Source organism: Pimephales promelas, chromosome 2 (genome assembly GCF_988280905.1).
Source record: "Pimephales promelas chromosome 2, fPimPro1.hap1.1, whole genome shotgun sequence".
NCBI lineage: Eukaryota > Metazoa > Chordata > Actinopteri > Cypriniformes > Leuciscidae > Pimephales > Pimephales promelas.
In genome coordinates, this window is record NC_142770.1 from 9246647 (window position 1) to 9269033 (window position 22387).

The 22387-nt window shown below is 42.4% G+C and overlaps 1 protein-coding gene and 1 long non-coding RNA gene across 2 annotated transcripts; both read right to left on the reverse strand.

Annotated features, from left to right (window-relative positions):
* Positions 1–1233: 1233 nt before the first annotated feature.
* LOC148995794 (uncharacterized) lies at positions 1234–2881 on the reverse strand. Its single transcript, XR_016169589.1, has 3 exons — positions 2814–2881; positions 2086–2709; positions 1234–1859 (listed from the first exon to the last, which is right to left on the reverse strand). It is a non-coding gene; the product is annotated as an uncharacterized LOC148995794 (long non-coding RNA).
* A 9019-nt stretch (positions 2882–11900) lies between these two features.
* On the reverse strand, positions 11901–15981 carry LOC120486847 (calcium homeostasis modulator protein 5-like). Its single transcript, XM_089134608.1, has 3 exons — positions 15901–15981; positions 13853–14427; positions 11901–13721 (listed from the first exon to the last, which is right to left on the reverse strand). The coding sequence occupies exons 2-3, from the start codon at positions 14339–14341 to the stop codon at positions 13506–13508; spliced, it is 705 nt and encodes a 234-aa protein (XP_088990734.1). The 5' UTR covers positions 14342–14427; positions 15901–15981; the 3' UTR covers positions 11901–13505.
* Positions 15982–22387: the final 6406 nt, after the last annotated feature.

Consider the following 22387-nt stretch of genomic DNA (forward strand, 5'->3'; position numbering starts at 1 on the left):
AAAAAATTAGTTCACTGACAACTACTAAATGTTTTACAACTACTTGAATTTACCATGAATTACATTAGTAAATAGTTAATTCATTTATAAAGCATTAATAGACATTAATAAGCAGTTTTCTAAATGTAGCAAATGCTTTATTCTTTAAAAGCATATCTATTATGTCTTCAATGATTTTATTTTCATTTATTAATGATCATTTCTAAATTATGTATTACATTCCATAAACAAATTACTAGGAGTGTTACTTGGGTGTTGAGAAATGTGTTCCTTTGGTGCTCTTCAGTTTGGAGATCCAAATTGTTTCTCAAATAAAAAGGAAGTCTGAGGCACTCAAAAGGAATATAAGTTTTAAAAGCCTTAAAAGCTGTATAAGTTTAATTACAAACCAGTTATTTTGGAGTTGTCAGTGTTCATAACATAATTTAGAAAGTGTAAGTAATGATTAATAAAACTGTTTAAATGAACATTCAGACATTCAGTAGTAATAGTTACTCAGCGTGTTGATAAATGCTTTAATAACATGTTTTTTTTTTAACTGTAATTCATGGTAAATGCATTTGAAATTGTGGTGGACAGAACTGCTTCAATGAAAATAATAATAATAATAATATCAATTTTTTTAGTCTTCATTTCTTTTGTTTGCTTTTTCTTGGGAGTCAAGGTGAACTGTGGAACAGTTTGTTCACTCAGTTCACAAGTCGGATCTAAAAACATATGGAAAACACCAACCATGCCAATTTCTCCTTGTTTACAAAGAGAAGAGAAACAAAAACACGACTGTGTTTGGGAGTTCCTCCATCTTTGCTGAGATTTCAATGTTTGTGATTGGTTGATTCTTGTCACATGATCTGCTGCCCACTTGCGGAATTCTTACAATGCGAGATCTCGCTGTCACCTAGTCGTGCCTGGAAATTTTGTTACACATGAGCGTTCAATTAAGCCTATATATAAGAGAAAAAGGTGGCAAAATAATTACATTGGTTTTATAATCATTTATGTTTATGTTATACTGCTGTTTATGTTTGTCTTTCTTGGTGAAACCACTTCTGATTCAGATAGCCATGTTTAATCAGGTATTCATTGAAGTAAAGATGTCTTTTAAATGGTTGATGATTTAAAATCCCTGAATGATTTAAAATCTATCCCTCACCATGTATCAATATAAAGCATAATAGGCAGATTAATGGATCACAATCATTTATTTGAAAAAATACAACAAAAATGTATCAATTGAATTTAAAAATGGTTATATTTGATTTGTGACACTGAAGACCTCAACAAAACAATTGGGAAAAGTGAAGGAAAAGGTGAAGTTCACATTTCATCAGTTCATATTTCCTGGGAATTCAACCAGTGAAAACAGATGTAAAGCAAATCAGTAATATTAAATGTCTATGCTATACGAATTCAAAGAATACTGCAATAACAAACAAGCACAGAAAGAGAAGAGACATCAACAATACTTTTTAAAAGCCTGCTATTTTACTTTAACACTAGACAATTTAGCTATTTATTGACAAACTGATTTATATTAGAATATTAACAATCAAGAAGAGAAAGTATGTAAACAGCAAATTAATCGCTATCACTGGGCTAGAACATCAACCTCAATCTATATATAAAAAGTTAGTTTTTTTTTTTCTTCAGTTATTCAAGATGTTCAAATTATTCAGATATGTCGTTCCTTAATCTGCAGTGTGGGAAGTGATTTTGTCCTTGGTTGTATCCGTTTTTTTTCTAGAAAAACAAGTTTGGCATAAACTTGTAATTTTCTGGCATTTTTTTGGACAGTCATAAACTCCAACACAGATAATTGACAACAAAATGAAGACAGAGCTCACACCATAACCACCTGCCTGGAGGAAAAGAAAAATGTTCAAGAGAAATAAATATTAGTTGAATGAATGTTGTGTTTTCTTAAACATAGACTTAACTGTTATCATTTTCTTATGTTATTATTTTCTTATACATAACTGTTATAGACAACAGATCCAGAGCTGCGAGTTCATGGTGAGCTTTGTTATATGTTTTAAATGGTGCATTACAATAACAGGAACAACCCATAGAGTTTATGGTATTTACCTGAGAATGATGAATATATTTTAGAGTCAAATCTCGTAGAACCGTCTCATTTTGGAAACTTTCGACGGGTTTACACCAAGACCTTTTTAGATGATTATCAAAAACAAGATCTCCCTTCCAGTCTGTCATGGCACAAGCAACATAATCTCCATCAAGTAACAAAATGATGACCCACATTACCGGTGGAATCAGACAAGATGCAAAAGCTTTAGGACAGTTCTGCTGAGTGTCATCATTTGAGTTCTGCTGAGTATCATCATTTGCTCCTCCACAACAATTACTGCATCTCTCTTTAAAAGGCCTTAAAAGCAGGAACAATAATTCAAAAATAACAAGAGCAGGTCCGATGAAGATGAACACTGTTACTAGTACATTGAGACCATGTCTACACGGGCATACAAAAACATAAATTTCCATGAACTCCTCCACTCCGATTAGCAAAAGACTCAATAGAACAATAATTGTAAAGGGAAAACTTTTCAGAAATGCATGCACTTTCTTTAAGAAGTCTTGGTGTGAAGACAAATAGGATGATTCGTTTGGTGGCATCTCAGTCTCCTGGACTGTGGAAACGTCTGTAAGCTGTTCCATTAGATCTTTATATGGTACAAAGATCCCCTTCAACTGAAAACATAATTTAATTAACTTCAGCATAATTCAGTTTACACTTCTGAGATACAAACTGCAGCAAACACTTAGCGGGGTAAAAAAAAAAACATCAGACCTACCTCAGACTTGCTCTTGTGTTCGTCCTTCTTGTCCGTTGTGGTGTGTCGTCTGTGATCATTCATTCCTGTTTCTGTTTTAAAACTTAAAGACTGCAGTGCCATGCATTCTGACAGAAAAAAAAAAGAAGCGGTTTCCGCAAGAACTCAGGAAAATCCAACTCACTGGGAAATAACGTGACACTGCCTACACTTCTGCTCCAAAACTTACCAGATACAGTTTGCTGTTCTAACACTTTCGGCTATGGTGTTTGTATCACACTGAATTACAATACCCAGACAGCAAACTGACATTGAATCAACGTGGAAACGACGTCTCTCATGACATTGAAACAACGTTGATTTTGCTCATCGAATTAACGTTGAACCAACATCAGACGTGGCATTCTTCAAAGCCAAATGAAATCGAAAATTGGTTTGCTTTCATAACGTTGAAACAACGCGTTGATTTCAAGTTGATTTTCCGTTAGTTTTGAAAAAATGACGCCTCTGACGTTGGTTCAACGTTAATTCGATGAGCAAAACAATGTCAGATCAACGTTGTTTCGATGTCATATTTCCACGTTGATTCAATGTCAGTTTGCTATCTGGGTATTATACTCGCTAGATAACTATTATCAAAAAATAATCTATTAGTATGCTAAATGCTAAGTATATTAAATCCTCCTTAACTAAAACAGAACTTGGGACCCTTGACATTGCCCTGACATTTGTGATTATTTCGGTTAAAATCTGATTACCACCAACACAGGGGGTTAACAGCTAGTATAGCACAAACTATAACTGATTTAACATGTAAATTTAATGAACATGATGTATGAGACATTACTTACCACTAGCATTTGCACAGTCATTGCTTATAGAGTCAATTTAGAGTTTAAATTCATGTACTTACTCTTCAACTACACCTTCAATAATCATGACATGACACATGGAAATAATATAATGGAGGTTTAATGCATGTTTGTGACAGCTGTCATTAAGTCTCATTCGCTCAGTTATGACATTTTGAATGCAAATATGACATCGTTTAAGGTGTCTTTGTTTTGACACTTTGACATAAACCAATACATCATAACCTGTCGGTGTCTTTGTCATGACAACTTGACATTACTAAGACAACACAACCTTTCATAAACATGACATAGCAGATTAATTATCAAACTTAAGAAACCACCTAGCTTTATTGGTTAACATTACATGAAACTGTCAGGTGGATGATTTTGACATTGGCAGTCATGAGACCATTATATCTCTGTTGTGAATAGTTTTCTTGACCTCAATTACAGTGATTTGTCATAATAAAGAGAGTTTCAGTGAACATACATGTACTAAGCTTGATGAAGTCATTCAAATCATTTGATATGGATAAATATTGATTAATAACATAAACAACCACTCAAAGAATATACATTGAAGTGGCAGTGGATTCAAGAATTCATCTTGTCACCAAAAGGTTATTTGGGGAACCAAAAATCGTTCTTCTTTGGGTGTGTTCACACTTGTATTTTGGTTCGTTTGGTCCGGATCAACAACAACAACAAAAAAATCGTCCTGGTCCTCTTAGCATTCACAATGGCATTTTAACACCAAAACTTAAGGGGTGGTTCAGGATTTTGAACTCGTAAAGAGCTTTTAAAATGTGTAAAGGAGTCAAAACAGCGTCGGGAATCCCTCTATCACACACAAACGAAGATCTGGCATGAGGAGACAGAACCTGTACCGAACTGTGATGGGAAACACCTTGACTATGACGAGTCTTTTTAGGGTCGCATCTTGTTTATAGATACTTTTGGTGTGCATTGTGTAGTGGGACCTCTCTCTTCGGAGGTAGAGCAACTATAGAAATGCCACCACCGGCTGAAACGTGACTACGCCACCCTGTTTACCAGGGAAATATTAACACTATAGGTTTACTGTCTCACACCCGGAGACACGCAGGAACGTGATTGTCAAAAGGAGGGTCAGAGACGTGGATACAAAATATGCAAAAGTTTTATTTAAATATTCACACCATTAAAAACATCAAGAAAGAAATAGGTCATCAGCATTCCCCACAAAAGAAACACAATAGCTAAAAGGGAACCGAGGCTTAATGGCAGACACCTCTCAGGGCGCACCAGGCTTCTATATAACTCTCAACACCCTGTGTACCACAGCAATGCACACACATCGCAATCCAGTCCAGCACAGCACTCTGTGACGAGCCCACCACCACACGTAAGGGTCTGATAGAGGACTGCCCTAAAGCCTCGGCCCCTGCAATGAGAATGAGAATTACCACCAGTCTCAATACTCACAAAGCACTTACACCAAGTATACATACACAATTACATAAAAATAACAAAAAAAATAAAAGTCAAGGTTTGCCGTCTGCGCTGTGTTCCTATTAACTCACTGGCTTGCTACCAGCACATTAGAAGGACAACAAACCTCAACAGATATTTGCAAAACACCACCAAACACAATAACAAAAAATAGAAAATACTCAAAAGAAAATGAAGGCAGTAAACAAACAACGATTTGAAAAAAACTAATGAAACCTCCAGCCGTACGGTGACTCGGGCTGGAGGCAGGTGACACACAAAATACTTAAACTCGGCACACACGTGTTGGAGTTGTTATAAAAATCTGGAGGTAAGCAGCAGCGTCAACCAGCGTTTCCCACCAGGTCTTATTAATCCTAAAATACAAACAAACATATTTGCGATACAATACAGGATTGGCGCTACACAAAAATGGACGTGTCACATACCTTTTGTTCATAAGCCGACGCCCACCTACACCACGCCGGACATCATCATCCACAAAGCACGGGAATGCGAGAGGGACATGCACAGGGAGCACGGTCGCCGCCCGCAGCCCACACGACGAGCTATTCCCACCACTAAACCCCGCACAGTTATTATTAAAACACATCGCAATCAAGGTGTCGACTAATTAGCCAACACACACATACATTACCTCAAGTATCGGAGAGACGGGACTGCCAAAGAGACAGCAAGAGAGGCATGCAACCGGAAAGCTGGGGCCGCCAACAGCCGCGAATTATCCTGAAGCTATAAACGACACAATCGGTTATCCCAAATCCTGCACCTGTGTTCACTAAACGAGACAGGTAGCACATACCTCAAAGCGGAAACAACACCGAAAGCTGGAAGGGGCGGTCCCCGAGCAATGACGCAACTCAGACGGCACACGCACACAAGGGTGAACGATTCCTTTTTATTTTGTGCCTCCTCCTGGTAATTGGCCCTCACTACCCCCAGCGCATCAATTTAATTATAGAGCCCCACTAAGTCCACTACAATCTACCCCCCCAACCTCGGATCGTCGCCCCGACGGTCCCAGTCAACTCTACTTAATCCCATGGCCTAAAAATGCGTGTTATACCTTGCATTTGCTGAAGGGAGACCCCGCCCATCTCTCCCACCGGGCGGGGAAGATGATGTCGATTTGGATGTAGGCCTGCAGTTAAACGGCTTGTTCGGCGCAAGACAACCCCATCAGCCCTAGGCAGGCCCTCAGGCTGGGGTCCCCGGGTACTGGCCCTACTTCTTTCTGGATCCAGTTGTCCTGGCTCTATCATAAGAACTGGTTCTGTAGGTTCCATCCCCCCCTGTGGGCCCGGTTCCGCTTCAGGTGCCAGCCCTCTCAGTTGTAGTTCAACTGCGAATCGGTCAGGCTCCTGTACCACAGCCAGCAGATCCCCCTCATCCTCGTATTCACCTACTGGGTGTGTGTCCCCAACTGGGTCACAGAAGGGACTACTGCAGTCTGCGGCCTCAGTATCTTTACAGACTCGACTCTTTACCAGTGAACGGTGCACGTTCCTAGTCTTGGTAAGGTCGTCCACAGGCGCAATTGTGTACACGACACCACCCTCCTTCGGTGCCCTCGTCACTTGATAGACCACTGGGCTCCACAGGTCCTGGATTTTGTGACGGCCCCTTACCCCATAATCCCGGAGGTACACCAGCTGACCCTCCACCAGCGGTTCATCTCGGACATGTTGATCGTGATGGGCCTTGCGTCTGTCGGCCATCACCTGCAACCGTTCGCGTGCTCCTGCAAAGGCCACCTGTAGTCTGGTTTGGTGTTCCAAAACCCAATCATGCACACTACCCTCAATAGGCTGTGGCTCTCTTCCCAACAGAAAATCCACGGGCAATCGCGGCTCCTGCCCGAACATCAGGAAGTGAGGTGATTCCCCTGTGGACTGATGGGGGGTGCTATTATAGCTGAACACTACCTGGGGAAGACACACTACCCAGTCACGTTTCCTGGACACTGGCAGTGTGCGCAACAGATTGTGTAATGTGCGATTAAAGCGCTCACACTGGCCGTTGCCAGCCGGGTGATATGGGGTCGTACGAGACTTCTCCACACCATAGAGGTTACATAGTTGACGGATTAACAAGGACTCAAAATTTCGACCCTGGTCAGAATGGACGCGGCCCGGAACGCCAAACCTATAAAACCATTCCGTCACCAGTACTTGAGCCACTGTCTCGGCTCGCTGATCCCTTGTTGGAACAGCCAGGGTATATTTACTAAACACGTCAGTCATTACTAAGACGCTATCAATGCCAGAGTGCGTAGGCTCCAGAACGGTAAAGTCCACAGCGAGGATGTCGTTTGGCCTAGACGACATTAACCTCCCCATAAATCCCTGGGCGAGTGGCTGGGTGTCCTTGGCTGACTGGCACCGCTCGCACTCCTGACACCAGCTTGCCACCTCAGAGGACAATCCCGGCCAATAGCACCGCTGTCTCACTAGCTCCAGTGTGCGCTCTCTGCCCTGATGACCATGTTGCTGATGCAACTGTCGCAAAACCTCGGGCTTCAAGACCGCAGGCAATACCAATTGCAACATCTCTTCCTTACCCTCGGGGCAGTAAACTCTTCGATAAAGCATACCGTCCCGCTCAACCAGACGGTCCCACTGACGGAGCAACGTTAGGGCTGCCTTAGTCAGCCGGCGTCGTTCCTCATGGCTCGGGCGAGTACCACGTCTCCAGAATCGCAACACTTCCCGGATAACAGAGTCGGCTTCTTGCAGTGAACCCAACTCACCAACTGAGTAACCGGGAAGCGTAGAGATCACGCATTGGGTCAGTACTCCAGCTGAGTCCAACCCGACCATTGGCCGCAATGACTCAGGAATTGCAGAGCCGGGGACCAGCCCGTCTAAAACCCCAGGATCCACGGGGTCCCGCCGTGAAAGTGCATCTGCGTTTCTGTTACTCTTACCCGAACGGTACTTGATGTCAAAATCAAAGGCCGCCAATTGAGAAGCCCAACGCTGCTCCGTTGCTCCAAGTTTTGCGGAGGCCAGGTGGCTAAGGGGGTTGTTATCTGTAAATACCACAACCTTACTACCCAACAAGTACTCGCGGAATTTCTCTGTCATGGCCCACTTGAGCGCAACAAACTCCAGCTTCATAGAGCTATAATTGGACATGTTGCGCTCCGTGGGCCGTAGACTACGGCTGGCATATGCCACTGGTCTTACCTTACCTTCATATTCCTGGGAGAGGACTGCCCCCAACCCCTGATAGCTGGCATCCACCTCCAAGATGAAGGGTTTAGAAAAATCCGCATACGCAAGAACAGGAGCGGTAGTAAGCTTCTCCTTCAACTCCTCAAAGCTCACCTGACATCTTTCACTCCAGGCCTCCTCAAAGTTCCTTCCTGTCTGTTTACCCTTTACACCAGCAAACTCCCCTACCAGCTTATGCAGAGGGGCAGCCACCTTGGCAAACTCCGCTACAAACCGCCGGTAGTAGCTGGAGAACCCCAGAAAGGACCGTAACTCTGTGACACTAGATGGACGAGGCCACTGGGCCACAGCCTCTATCTTACTTGGGTCGGTGGCTACTCCCTTGGAAGAAATGACATGACCCAAATATCTCACCTCCCGCTGGAGAAAAGCGCACTTATCCAACCGAGCCTTTAAGCCTTCCCGCTCCAGCCGGTCCAAAACTAGCCCCAACCTCTCCAAATGTTGAGCAATAGAGGTGGAAAACACCACAATATCGTCTAGATATAAAAGTAACGATTGGCACTGTTGGTCCCCGAATATCCTCTCCATAAGTCGCTGGAAGGTAGAGGGGGCATTGCACAACCCGAACGGCATGCGGTTCCATTCGAACAACCCAAAAGGTGTGCAAAAAGCGGTCTTGGGCTTGTCCCCCTCTGTGACCGGGACCTGGTTGTACCCACTAGCTAGATCCATGGTAGAGAACCAACAGGCCCCCGTCAACGCATCCAGCGACTCCTCAATACGGGGTAAGGGAAATGCGTCTCGTCTAGTCTTGGCGTTTAACTGACGGTAGTCCACGCACAGGCGAAGACTACCGTCTTTCTTTTTAACCAACACAATTGGCGATGCATAAGGGCTGCAACTCTCCCTGATTACCTGGGACTCCAACAGCTGGTTAATGTGGGCTCTAACCACCTCATACTCAGAAGGGGGGACACGGCGATGTCGCTGCCGAACGGGAATGTCATCCAGCACTGGGATATCGTGTGAGATGAGACTGGTGCACCCCAAATCGCCATCATGTTCCGAAAACACCGTCTGATACCTACTAAGCAAAGCTCTTACCTTTTCTTGTTCTACCTCTGGCAATGCAGATAAGTTCAGCGCGGCAATCTGCTCCGGAACAGTAGAACTGGCTACCTGAGTACCCTGGGAATAGGCACTAGCGGTACAAGGTCTGACTTCCGTAATACCCATGGGTAAACTAACAACATGCACCCTAACGAGGGTACCCAGTACTCGACGGCGAAAAAGCAGGACATCGGAATTGCCCATATTAACCACTGGCACATACACTGAACCTCCAATCACTCGCACCAAAGCGGGGGAGGCTAACAACCCCTCTGGTAACCCTGACTCAGAGGGCTCAAACAGCACTGTACTACCTGCCAGCTGTTCTGCACAAGTCGCTGCAACAAACTTAATGGTACCGCCTGCGACGCGACATACCCGAGGACCGCGCACCCTCACCTTAGTCATATCAACCGATGACTGCTCCCTACCTTGATGGCAGTGTTGCAGAGCCTGGAAAACTGACGGGGGCGCGCAAGAAACTGGGGGAAAATTAAACAAAGCAGGGCCATGGTGTCCAAAGAGCTCCCGGTAGCATCGCCCGAGAACGTTCATCCCCAACACACCAGGGACTCGAGAGCGCAGGCCACCAGGAGGATCCCTGACCACCAGCACCCCGCAACGTGTCACCATCCTACCACAGAGCTCGATGTCCAACTCCATATAACCAATATATGGGATGGAAAGACCGTTGGCGGCCCTCAGTTGTAACCATGAACATGACCTCAATTGCTCTTGACCCCGCGACTCAAAATACTGAATGAAACAACTTTCCGTAATAGTTGACACCATCGAACCTGTATCGATTAAACAAGGGATTAACACACCGCCAATTAAAACATCCAAATGGGGACAGGGGGACATTAAATTTGGACTAGAATTAAACTTGTTACCGTCGGAGTCTGCCTTTTCCCCAACCGAGCTGTGACTCTTCAGCACGGCGGGAATTAGTTTTCCGACGCAGCAGACCGCGACTGCCTCCCTTCCCCACCTGCTGCATCAACGTGAGGACGCAAAGGCGACTGGGACATGACGCGTTCCCCCCCACATTCCCGTGCAAAGTGGCCTGGTTTTTGACACCGCCTACAGATAACGGGCCCACCCCGGAAAGGCTGGGTGCGGGAATGGGGGCCCTGTAACCGGGCAAAACTCTGTGTGAGCTGATTTAACTGCTCCTGTTGTAACTTTAGCATTTCTCTCAACTCTTGCATTTCAGATTTTTTAGGTAGACTACCATCCCCGTGTACTTCGAACTGAAAGCCATGTGCCGCCGGGACGGAAAGACTTCGACCCCTTGCCCCACCCGGCATTCCCTCCCTCTCCCATCGGATTGCTTCGCTCCGCACCTCTAAGAGGGTGGAATTGGGCTGGCGACGGACAAACTGTTTTAGTTCACGGCGAAGGGAAACGTCACAAACATATTCTACAAATTGATCCCTCAATAAAACCTCTGCATTTAACATGGTGGTAGGGGATTTCTGTTTAACTTTCTCTAGGAGCCCCATCAGGGCCAGGGAAAATTCTAACAAAGTCTCCCCATCCCGCTGTCTCCTAGAGAAAAAGGCCTCCTGTAGGGCAACATAAGACTGGGAGCAACCATACAGCTCTTGTAAAATCAAATAAATTTTCTCTGGATCTCCGCGCTCAGCCGCAGGGCGATGCCGAATTTCCTCACGTGCCTCTCCTGTTAAGTGATCAAATAGAAAAAACGCTTGATCAGCCACAGACAGATGACGTGTTCTTATACAGGCTTTCGCCTCCTCTATCCAATCATTTATGCCAATACCCGGCCTACCGTCAAATATTGGACATTTTCGATCCCTTGGGATAAACACGAGCCGCTCAGTTAATGAAGCACCACCACTCGCTGATTGATCAGCAGGGGGCACAGACGATCCTCTAGAGGAACCGGCCATTGGACTCAAAGGAGCAGCTCGGCTCTGGTCTTGACGCAATTTCTCATTATCTGCCCTCAGCTGAGCAACAAGATCCCTCAATTCCCGCATTTCCTCCTCCATTTTTATTTATTTATTTTTTTTAACTTACCAGAGCAACCTCTGTAAGCAAGTAGCACCAATACGGAATGCTCCCGATCTCCTGAAATGACGCTGCTGCTTGTCACCAACACTATACTTGAAAACACAAAAAAAGAGAGAAAAAAAAAGAAACAAACAAACAAACAAAAAAAAAAAACACTAATGCATTCATAAAATATACAGTCAACAATTACCCAGACAACAATCAGTATCCACGTCTCAGCCCAACAGAGAAATTCTACAACCCTGCCGACTACGCCAGAATGTAGTGGGACCTCTCTCTTCGGAGGTAGAGCAACTATAGAAATGCCACCACCGGCTGAAACGTGACTACGCCACCCTGTTTACCAGGGAAATATTAACACTATAGGTTTACTGTCTCACACCCGGAGACACGCAGGAACGTGATTGTCAAAAGGAGGGTCAGAGACGTGGATACAAAATATGCAAAAGTTTTATTTAAATATTCACACCATTAAAAACATCAAGAAAGAAATAGGTCATCAGCATTCCCCACAAAAGAAACACAATAGCTAAAAGGGAACCGAGGCTTAATGGCAGACACCTCTCAGGGCGCACCAGGCTTCTATATAACTCTCAACACCCTGTGTACCACAGCAATGCACACACATCGCAATCCAGTCCAGCACAGCACTCTGTGACGAGCCCACCACCACACGTAAGGGTCTGATAGAGGACTGCCCTAAAGCCTCGGCCCCTGCAATGAGAATGAGAATTACCACCAGTCTCAATACTCACAAAGCACTTACACCAAGTATACATACACAATTACATAAAAATAACAAAAAAAATAAAAGTCAAGGTTTGCCGTCTGCGCTGTGTTCCTATTAACTCACTGGCTTGCTACCAGCACATTAGAAGGACAACAAACCTCAACAGATATTTGCAAAACACCACCAAACACAATAACAAAAAATAGAAAATACTCAAAAGAAAATGAAGGCAGTAAACAAACAACGATTTGAAAAAAACTAATGAAACCTCCAGCCGTACGGTGACTCGGGCTGGAGGCAGGTGACACACAAAATACTTAAACTCGGCACACACGTGTTGGAGTTGTTATAAAAATCTGGAGGTAAGCAGCAGCGTCAACCAGCGTTTCCCACCAGGTCTTATTAATCCTAAAATACAAACAAACATATTTGCGATACAATACAGGATTGGCGCTACACAAAAATGGACGTGTCACATACCTTTTGTTCATAAGCCGACGCCCACCTACACCACGCCGGACATCATCATCCACAAAGCACGGGAATGCGAGAGGGACATGCACAGGGAGCACGGTCGCCGCCCGCAGCCCACACGACGAGCTATTCCCACCACTAAACCCCGCACAGTTATTATTAAAACACATCGCAATCAAGGTGTCGACTAATTAGCCAACACACACATACATTACCTCAAGTATCGGAGAGACGGGACTGCCAAAGAGACAGCAAGAGAGGCATGCAACCGGAAAGCTGGGGCCGCCAACAGCCGCGAATTATCCTGAAGCTATAAACGACACAATCGGTTATCCCAAATCCTGCACCTGTGTTCACTAAACGAGACAGGTAGCACATACCTCAAAGCGGAAACAACACCGAAAGCTGGAAGGGGCGGTCCCCGAGCAATGACGCAACTCAGACGGCACACGCACACAAGGGTGAACGATTCCTTTTTATATTGTGCCTCCTCCTGGTAATTGGCCCTCACTACCCCCAGCGCATCAATTTAATTATAGAGCCCCACTAAGTCCACTACAATTGCATTCATACCATTTCAAACCGCACCAAAGTTTGTTTGTAAGCGGATCCATCTTTTCAAGGGTCTCGGTCCGCTTGTTTGGTGCGCATGAGGGTTCAGATGGCAGCGTTCACACTTATTCAAATGAACCGCACTAACAGAGCAATCGCGTAAGGGTTAATTTGAAACTTTAAATCGAACCAAACATGCCAAGTGTGAACAAACCTTAAGGCATTGCTGTGAAAACACCCTTTTGGAATATTTTTTTTATACATCCCTCCTAAATTCAGCTGTTTATTCATTTTTAGACAAAGCAAGAAGTGGGTGTTTGATGGAGGTGGTGGGGCTGAACTCCACGTCATCCAGTCTATAGAGTCTCCCTTTTCGTCCACAGAGGAACAACAGTCCACTTGGGCACCAGTCACATTTCCCACTTATGCAGCTGTCATAGATAGCCACAATGGTAAGCGACAAGACACTGAAGAAAGTGATCAAGACATAACCTGCATACTGAAAGAACAGAAAAAAAACATTACTTGAATTTGTTTTCGTCATATTGTGAGGTCAAGAAAGGTCTAATTAAATATTTGCTTTAAGATATTGCAATAACAGAAGAAACTCATACAGTATATGATATTTACCTGAGATTGATGAATATATGTGCGAGTTAAATGTTTTAGCTCCATCTCCGTTCGCATCCCTTCAGTTGGTTTACACCACTGTGTTTGTAGTTCATCATCATGAGAATAAATTCCATTCCAGTCTGTCATGGCACAAGCAACATATTCACCTTTGAGTAACAAGAAGACGATCCACATTACAGGTGGAATCAGACAAGATATGAGAGCTTTAGGACAGCTCCGAGGCGTATCATCTTCCACTCGTTCAGGGCAGTGAAACCATCCGTATTTAAGAGGCCTTAGAATGTGGAACATTATGACGAAGAGAAAAAAAGCAGGGCAAAGGAAGAAGAACAGTGTTACCGCTGCATTGTGATCCTCTCTACATGGGCATGTGAAATTGAAAGCCAGTGCGTACAAAACTGCAATTATCCAAATGGTTAATATGCCAGCGCCTAAAGCAGCGCAACGTTTCAAGGAGGAGTCACTTTGTTTCTCTTGAAATGACATCTTCTGAGGAAAGTTTGATGATGCTTTTGGTTGTTTCTTTCGCTTTTAGTCCGGTTCAAAAGCTCTTCGTATTCTCGACAGATTTCCTTTAATGAAGAAGATGAGAATTATTTTTCATATCAGGAGAATGAACATATCAATATAAATTTCATTCTTGAAAATAAAGGTTATTTGGTAACACTTTACAATACGGGTGCACTAATAAGCATTGATTCATGCTTAACTAATGCACAGATAATACTGAATTAATGTGTAACTAATGATTATTTAAGCTATTCATTATTAGGAACTAATTAAGAGTATGTAAGGTTAATGTATTAGTTCATACATGAATTGTTATTAATTAAATATGTAATTGTGGATTAATTCCATAATAACTAATGGTGTCAATTAATATGTTAATTACCAGAATGAGCCAAAGCCTTGTATTTCAACTTCCAGATAATATGACAGGTACACTAATATGCATTAATACATTTAATTGTTACTGCAAATTCATGTGGAAATTACTACAATTACTAAATGACTAGTTAATAATGATGTGCCCCAGTAAGTAAAGTCATACCATAATGATACCTTTGCAAATCGTTAGCTAATGATTAATTAAAGCAGACAACTAGAAGTTGAAGTGCATAGCTTAGACTAATTGTGGTAATTAACAACTGCGTAACAAAACTAGTTCAATGGATAATCAAAACTAGCTCAAAAGTAGCCCCATGACCAAATCCCAAATATCCCATATAAAAATATGCCATTCACATAAAATAGTTGTAAAATAAAATAATAACTCTTAGAAGAAAAGGTTCTATATAGAACCTTAAAAGGTTCTAAAGCGCTACGTATTTGGAACCCCTAAAATGCAATGTATGTGAATGATCACAAAAGTCAAGATATGGGGGTTAAAAAATGTAATTAATCAATATCACACGAAGAGTGACATTTCAGCTTTTATCTTTCAAAAATCAGCATGATTAAAATGTGATATTAAGTTACTACAACAGTTTAATAAACAATAACTTAATTACAATTACAGAATAATGTAATATATGAATAAATAATAGCCTATAAAGAACCTTTGTGCCAAAAGGGTTCTTTTTTTTCATTAGATAACCTTTTTTTTTTTTAGCATAAAAGTTCCTTTGGAGTTGAGTAACGAACCCCATGCTTCATATATAGAACCCCAATGAACCCTTTTTTTCTAAGAGTGACGTATAAATGAAAACCTATACATTTGAGTCCTCACCATACTTAAGAAGATCGATCACAGTTCTTGCATTAGTATATTTCAAAACAATTACTTCAGTCAAATATTATTTATACAATATGTCAAACTTATTTTGGAAGTATCCTGAATTATTTGATGACTTAGAATGTCATTTTTCAATCGTTTGTTTAAACAAAATGTAAACTTCCAGTAAGTGTTACCTCAGAGAGCATTAGAAAAAGGTTTAAAGCATTTAAGGCGAGTCACTACCCATGTCCCATCACATGAAAAGACTAAATGACTTTGAATTAGACTTTTCCTGAATCACCTAATAAAGTCTTGAATAACAACCTACCTGCAACTAGTTGAATTCACTTCGATGTATGCACCTTTTGGAGTCTGCTGCACAGTGCTATATACTGTGCATTTACCACACCCTTTTCACCCATATTCCTCTTTAATTCGCCCCTTACTTTACGTAGCAGACAGATGTTTCAGGTTACACAAAACTGCATGCCCACACGTGTTTTGCAACAGCAATTGGCACAAGCAGGCATGAAAACTTTACATCCATCTACTGTTAATTTTGTTAACGATATATTATTTTTGTTACAATATATTGTTCTATATGTTGTATTACCGCTAATTACTAATTTGTTTTATTTATTATTTTCATGTTATCACTGTGAGGCTGAATTGATACAATCTGTGTTGTTAAGAGCACTAATAAAGGTGACTTGACTTGACATGGGGTATTTTTGTGTCCCTGTATGAACCAAACCCATCCTAAATGTTTGCTGCCAAAAAAGCTTTTTTTTTTTTTTCAGCTAGGATTGTTAAAGAGCCCCTCTCATGGATTTTTGAAAATGACTGTTCATATGGTGTGTGAAGGGAATAAAAACATCCTGCAAAGATTTATATCTGAAAGTGCACCGTATATAAAGTTATTGTCTTTCAAAAGTGAGAGTCGACTCTGAGTCTATGAAATGAATTGTTTTTGAAACGAGTCATTAGCTGGTTCGTAGTGACGTAGAGAGGTCATTGGCCGCGCGCAGTAACTGGGAAGTGTAAACTTGAAGTTTCACATTCAAATACTTCATCATAGCGTCATGTGGAGAAGACGCTGTGTCCTACAATGCAAAGATAGTTCAGCCACTTTGTTTTCATTTACCAGGGACGAGCATGTGAAGAATCGGTGGTTAGAGTTCATATTTGCAACGATACCACAACAGTATAGCCCGATTGTGTTCTCATCATTTTAATTACGAATCGTTCAAAAACATAAATGAATCAAATGTGGATTCGCAAGCGGTTGTTCCTGAAGGAGGGCTCAGTAACTTACTTACCCAGTGTAGATGGATCAGCTTCCTCCTTCGAATCCCAACCTGTAAGTATTGTTAATAATTGTTGCTTTTATGGGTTTTGAACGGTTTTGTAGCGTTGGGGCACGAGGAGGGAAGGCGCAATAAGTACAGTATGTGTGTGCGTATGTGTGTGTAAGTTACGCTCAGCGCAGCTTCTAGGTCTCCAATGTCAATTTTTTTTTAAATATGTGAAAGGTTTGTCGCTGTTATTGGAGTTGTCATAAAGAATAGAGCGTCTTGTAGGGGTGCGCCAAAATATCGATATGGCGATATCTCGCGATATTTACCCCCGCGATCGATTCTCGATGTGCTCTTGCCAAGGATCGATCTTAAAAGCCGTTGTAAAATGCTCTATTAGTATCCATTACATTTTGCCTTGATGAGACCCTTCTCCAGAAGTAGATAGGGGGCGCGCGTTGCGAGTTTGGCTGTTTTGAGCGTAAAAAAAAGCGCAGGCTACACTTGAAAATGGCGGAGTCAAGCGAGGTCAGCCGAAGCGAGAGCAGAAATTAAAAGACGCTCCAGCAACATTTAAATCCAAAGTGTGGACTCACTTTGGATTTTATAGCAGTGCGGACGGGGCAAAGATAAAAAAGGACTACGCAATATGTAAGAACTGCTTTGCAAAAGTCCGCTACACGGGAAACACGACAAACATGCACAGCCACCTGTCGCGGCATCACCCAGAGCTCTGTGAGAAAGCCGCGCATGGTGCTGGGTCAAAGTCGACACCCCCCGGCGTAAACACCTTTTTCCAGGCAAAGTTACCACCTTCTTCTGCGAGGGCAAAGTCAATCACAAATGGGATCGCTGTTTACATGTGTAAAGGGTTTGTTCTGAAAAATGTCTATTTTTGGATGCACTTTAAGTTGGGTACAGTTTAGATGCACTTTATCCCTGATATTTTTATTTATTTTATTTTTTATTTGAAAGCAGTAGCTTAAAGGTTTATGTTTCTTGCACTTAATAGTGTCACTGTTCATATTTATGAAGGACAATCAGTATTGTTTACAGTTGCACTGAATCTGTCCTCAGCCTTACAACTATTTTGCACCCAAATGGTGTCACCAGTTGTCAAAGACTACTGATTGCAGCAATTTTACACTAAAATAGTGTCTGACTGTTTTGTTGCAACTGATAAGACACAAGTTGTATTTGTTATTGTGTTTTATCCAAAAAATAAATAAATGGAAATTCATTTTGCTAATTAAAAAAATCTTTTTATTTCTTAAAACATGATATATTGTGAGTTATTACTGATAATATATCGATTATCGCAGTATCGCCATATCATGATATTATCGGTATCGTGAACAATGTATCGCGTATTGTATCGTATCGGGAAGTAGCCAGTGATTCCCAGCCCTAGCGTCTTGTAGTACTGCAGTGCTTTATCAATATGTGTATGCGTTATGCTAACAAACAATAACTAACTGGGTCTGTCATCTGACCAATCACCGCCGATTAGCGTCACGCAAAGGAGTGGTTTGGAAAAATGAGTCGTTGTACGAATCATTTGGGAGTCGGTGAGCAAATCAGTTAAAAAATAAATGCATATTATATTTTTGTTAAGACCGTAACGTGCAGAAACCTTCACCCATTTATTGGAGACAAAATAAATGAGTAAGGCTGACTAATTTCACATAAGCCCATCTTGCTTTCAGCAGAATTGTGTATGTGCTCTGTATACATTTACGGTAGAAAAAAACTTCAGACTGTTCATAATTAACATGGGGGCTGACTGCTTCCAGGAATCAGTGTCTTTTGAGTTTATAGCATGGTGACTCAGACCTTACATGCCAGAGGAACAAACGTCTCAGTTACGTAACCCTCGTTCTCAGGGAAATGGAAGCTTTAGCGTTAAGTTCTGCCAGGAAGACTCAATTGTCGCGTCACTAATTACCTTCTCATCTATCCAATCAACGCATTCTCACCCCAAGGCGTCACCTTTGACCATGCTTCAATATTTGACGTTTTAGGCGCCCTTTAGCGTCACTTACATGACGCGATCCTACGGCGTCATCTAACTGACGCCAAAGGAAAGCGTCAGTTAGAGGACGCGGTTAGGTTTAGGTGTGGGGTGGGGGTAGGGTATCGCGATCCTAGGGCGTCATCTAGCTGACGCTAAAGGGCGCCTAAAGCGTCAGATATTGAAGCATGTCCAAATGCTTCCCAAGGCGTCAGTTAGGTGACGCCTTGGGGGTGAGAATGGGCTGATCCAATCGTGTCTAATGCTTGCGGTATAAAAGACCGGTACTTACACATGTTTGAGTTCGCAGATGCTGACGCTTCCATTGACCTCCATCCTCCACACCTCTTCCAAGATGGTTCCTTCCCTTCCAACCTCCCCACCACCACCAGGATGGCCCCTTCCTATACCTCCCAGGGGGTCGGCTGCGCCCCTGCCTTCGTCTTTAGGCAGGAAATGCAGAGTCCGGACCCTTGGGTTGCGAGCTATGGACGGGGCCTACGCCAAAGAACTTTATTGCTTGTTGGGCTGTCAATAAATGTATTTATTGTTACAGTATTCTCCAGAGTCTTTCTGGTAGAACTGAGACATAGCGACATTTGCATAGCGTAACTCTGCCCCACATCATGGTTATATAAGGAAGTACGCTGCAACATGCAGATTTGTTTCCTGCTGAGGAGTCGCGACTGAACTCAGGTGTTTCCAGCGGTACATTGGAAGTGGCAGGATGACATAACGTCAGATTGAGGGTTACATACGTAACTGTGATGTTCCCTTTCGTTGTCATTTCAAGGTACGTCGAATGGCGACGAAATGGGGTTACCAGTCTAATCACGCCAACTTCTTTGGCTGTCTTCCAGTGCCCTGCGTAAATCTGAGATCCCTGTCGTAAGACTAGCACAGACAAAGGGTGTCCACCCCGTAGGGTGGAATACGTTTTTGTTTGTTTTGCACCACAAAACCCTCTTTCAAATCTTATGGGTAAATTTTCTTACATTTAGATTTATGCACCATATTGCTGCATCCACTCACAAAAAAAATACATTTTTGATATTTAAGGTAGGCAATTCAGAAAATATCTTCATGGACTATGAACTTTAATTAATATCCTAATGATTTTTGGCATAATGGCATAAAAGAAATATCAATAACTGCGAGTAATCACTGGTTTTGTGGTCTTAAGACACTGAAACTTTAAAATTTAAATGTATTAAACAAAAAATGCTTTGCATTGTACAAAATTATCACAAAGTAGTATTGATGGTGTGGAACAGAAACTCCATGGAAGCTTGCAATCCTCATAAAAGTGGCTTGATTTTGCAGGGCCACCTATTTGAATCAGGGACGTAGCTAAGTATTTGAGGGGCGGGGCTAATAAAACATTTCAAATTAAAAATTTAATAGTTCACTTTTGGTAAATGTATTGTTTAGTTCATGGTTTTAAGAAGCTTGTGGACATACTGTAGTGGCGGGTTGTTTTTACAAGTACAGTTTGTAGATCATCAAAGTTAGGGGGGCAGCCCATGCGTAATCCCCATCTAACAAAATAAAGAGCACCAGGCCTGTTAGATGTGTATTGTTCTCAGAGTCACATGGACATGAAAAAGTGTAATCTGCCAAGATCGCCAATGGAATCGTCAAAACGTTTGCTGGTAAAGTACTGAAAAAAGTAGATTTGGCCAGACCAGTCTTAACTGTGAATAGTAATAAAGACATTTTTGAGGTTTATTTAATGCCTTTGAATATGTTCTGGTGTCTTGTGCTCAAAACGTTTGGTGCACGAGATGGACAAAGTGTAAAATTCAAGTTATTACTTACTATTGGACAACAACAGCAAAAAATGATGACATCAAACAACAATCTGACAAGGATGATAGAACCCCAGACAGCAAACTGACATTGAATCAACGTGGAATTGCCGTCTCTCATGACATTGAAACAACGTTGATTTTGCTCATCGAATTAACGTTGAACCAACGTCAGACGCGGCATTCTTCAAAGCTAAATGAAATCGAAAATTGGTTTGCTTTCATAACGTTGAAACAACGCGTTGATTTCAAGTTGATTTTCCGTTAGTTTTGAAAGAATGACGCGTCTGACGTTGGTTCAACGTTAATTCGATGAGCAAAACAATGTCAGATCAACGTTGTTTCGATGTCATGTTTCCACGTTGATTCAATGTCAGTTTGCTATCTGGGACAGCGGTGAGTATATAGTGTAATGATGATAAGTAATGAAGAACAGCTGGAGCGGATCAGGTAATGACATACATACACCATATCTTAAAGCTACATGTAGCAACAACATTTAAAAACTTTTACAAATGAAGTGCAGTCTTGTCTTGCCATCACAACGACATTAAGGCTGAGAACATTTAGCACATTATCCACAGTGCAGTAAACCACACACCTTGTTTTCACTCATCAATAACACTCTTGCACACATTGAGGCATGCAAACATGCAGGTCCGCCACCTGGTGTACGATGAAAGCGAGTCTCGACAAGCACAGCGGCGAATGACGCACTGGGTTACCGCCACAACCCGCACTGTCTGCCGGGAGCCCGACGGTGCTGATGTGGTCATGACTCATGACCTTCATGTGAGAACATGAATGCAGTCCCAGCACGAGGACAGGAAACAACCACATTCAGAAACGCACGGGTTGAATGATCGCTTTAAAAAGACTCACTGTCACATCTGTGCTTGCCCTTTTAAGGAAATTTTAGCTCTCTTACAGTGCTGAGGCGCATAGGGGAAATGGCCGCAGCATAACCAAGGGGTAATCCACCAGCCGGAAGCAGACTACCGCCATTGTAGAAGACTATCATCTGCTGTTAGCATTCCATTGACTCCCATTCATTTTGGCATCAGCGAATGACTTAACATCTGAGGTGTTTAAAAACTCTATTTGTCCATTATTTATTTCTAAAAAAACACGACAATGTATAAAAGTCTCTATTACTTTGTATCTTACGTTCTGGCCCCATAGAAGCAGTTTTTGTAAAAAATAGGCTATTGATTGTTTCATAACCAATCGACTCTCCGTCGCACAGTAGAGAGATTACCGTATAGACAGGCTGAGACAGCACAGTCTCACCCCAAAAAGTCATATAACTGACGTTTTGGGACGTCTTTTGACCATACGTCAATATTCGCCTTTTTAGGGCCCCCTTAAACGTCGGTAGATGAGGTTATGGGATCCTAACTCTACCCCAGACCTAAACCTAACCCGTCACCTAACTGACGTTAAAGGTAAAGCGTCAGTTGTATGACGGCCCGGGATCGCCATCTACGGACGTTTAAGGGGGCCCTAAAAAGGCGGATATTGACGTATGGTCAAAAGACGTCCCAAAACGTCAGTTATATGACTTTTTGGGATGAGAATGTGTTGGCTGAGAAGCTTGCAGGCAATCGGAGGCATAAAGTCAAGGGAGAATCCCATAGAGTCAAGTCAAGTCACATTTATTTATATAGCGCTTTTCACAATACAGATTGTATCAAAGCAGTT

Bases quoted from the DNA above. Each gene is read 5' to 3' on its own strand.
- LOC120486847 (XM_089134608.1), bottom strand. From the start codon at position 14,341: ATGTCATTTCAAGAGAAACAAAGTGACTCCTCCTTGAAACGTTGCGCT. The intron at 13,722-13,852 runs GTAAATATCATA...CTGTTCTTTCAG, and splicing joins CATATATTCATCAATCTCAG to TATGCAGGTTATGTCTTGAT.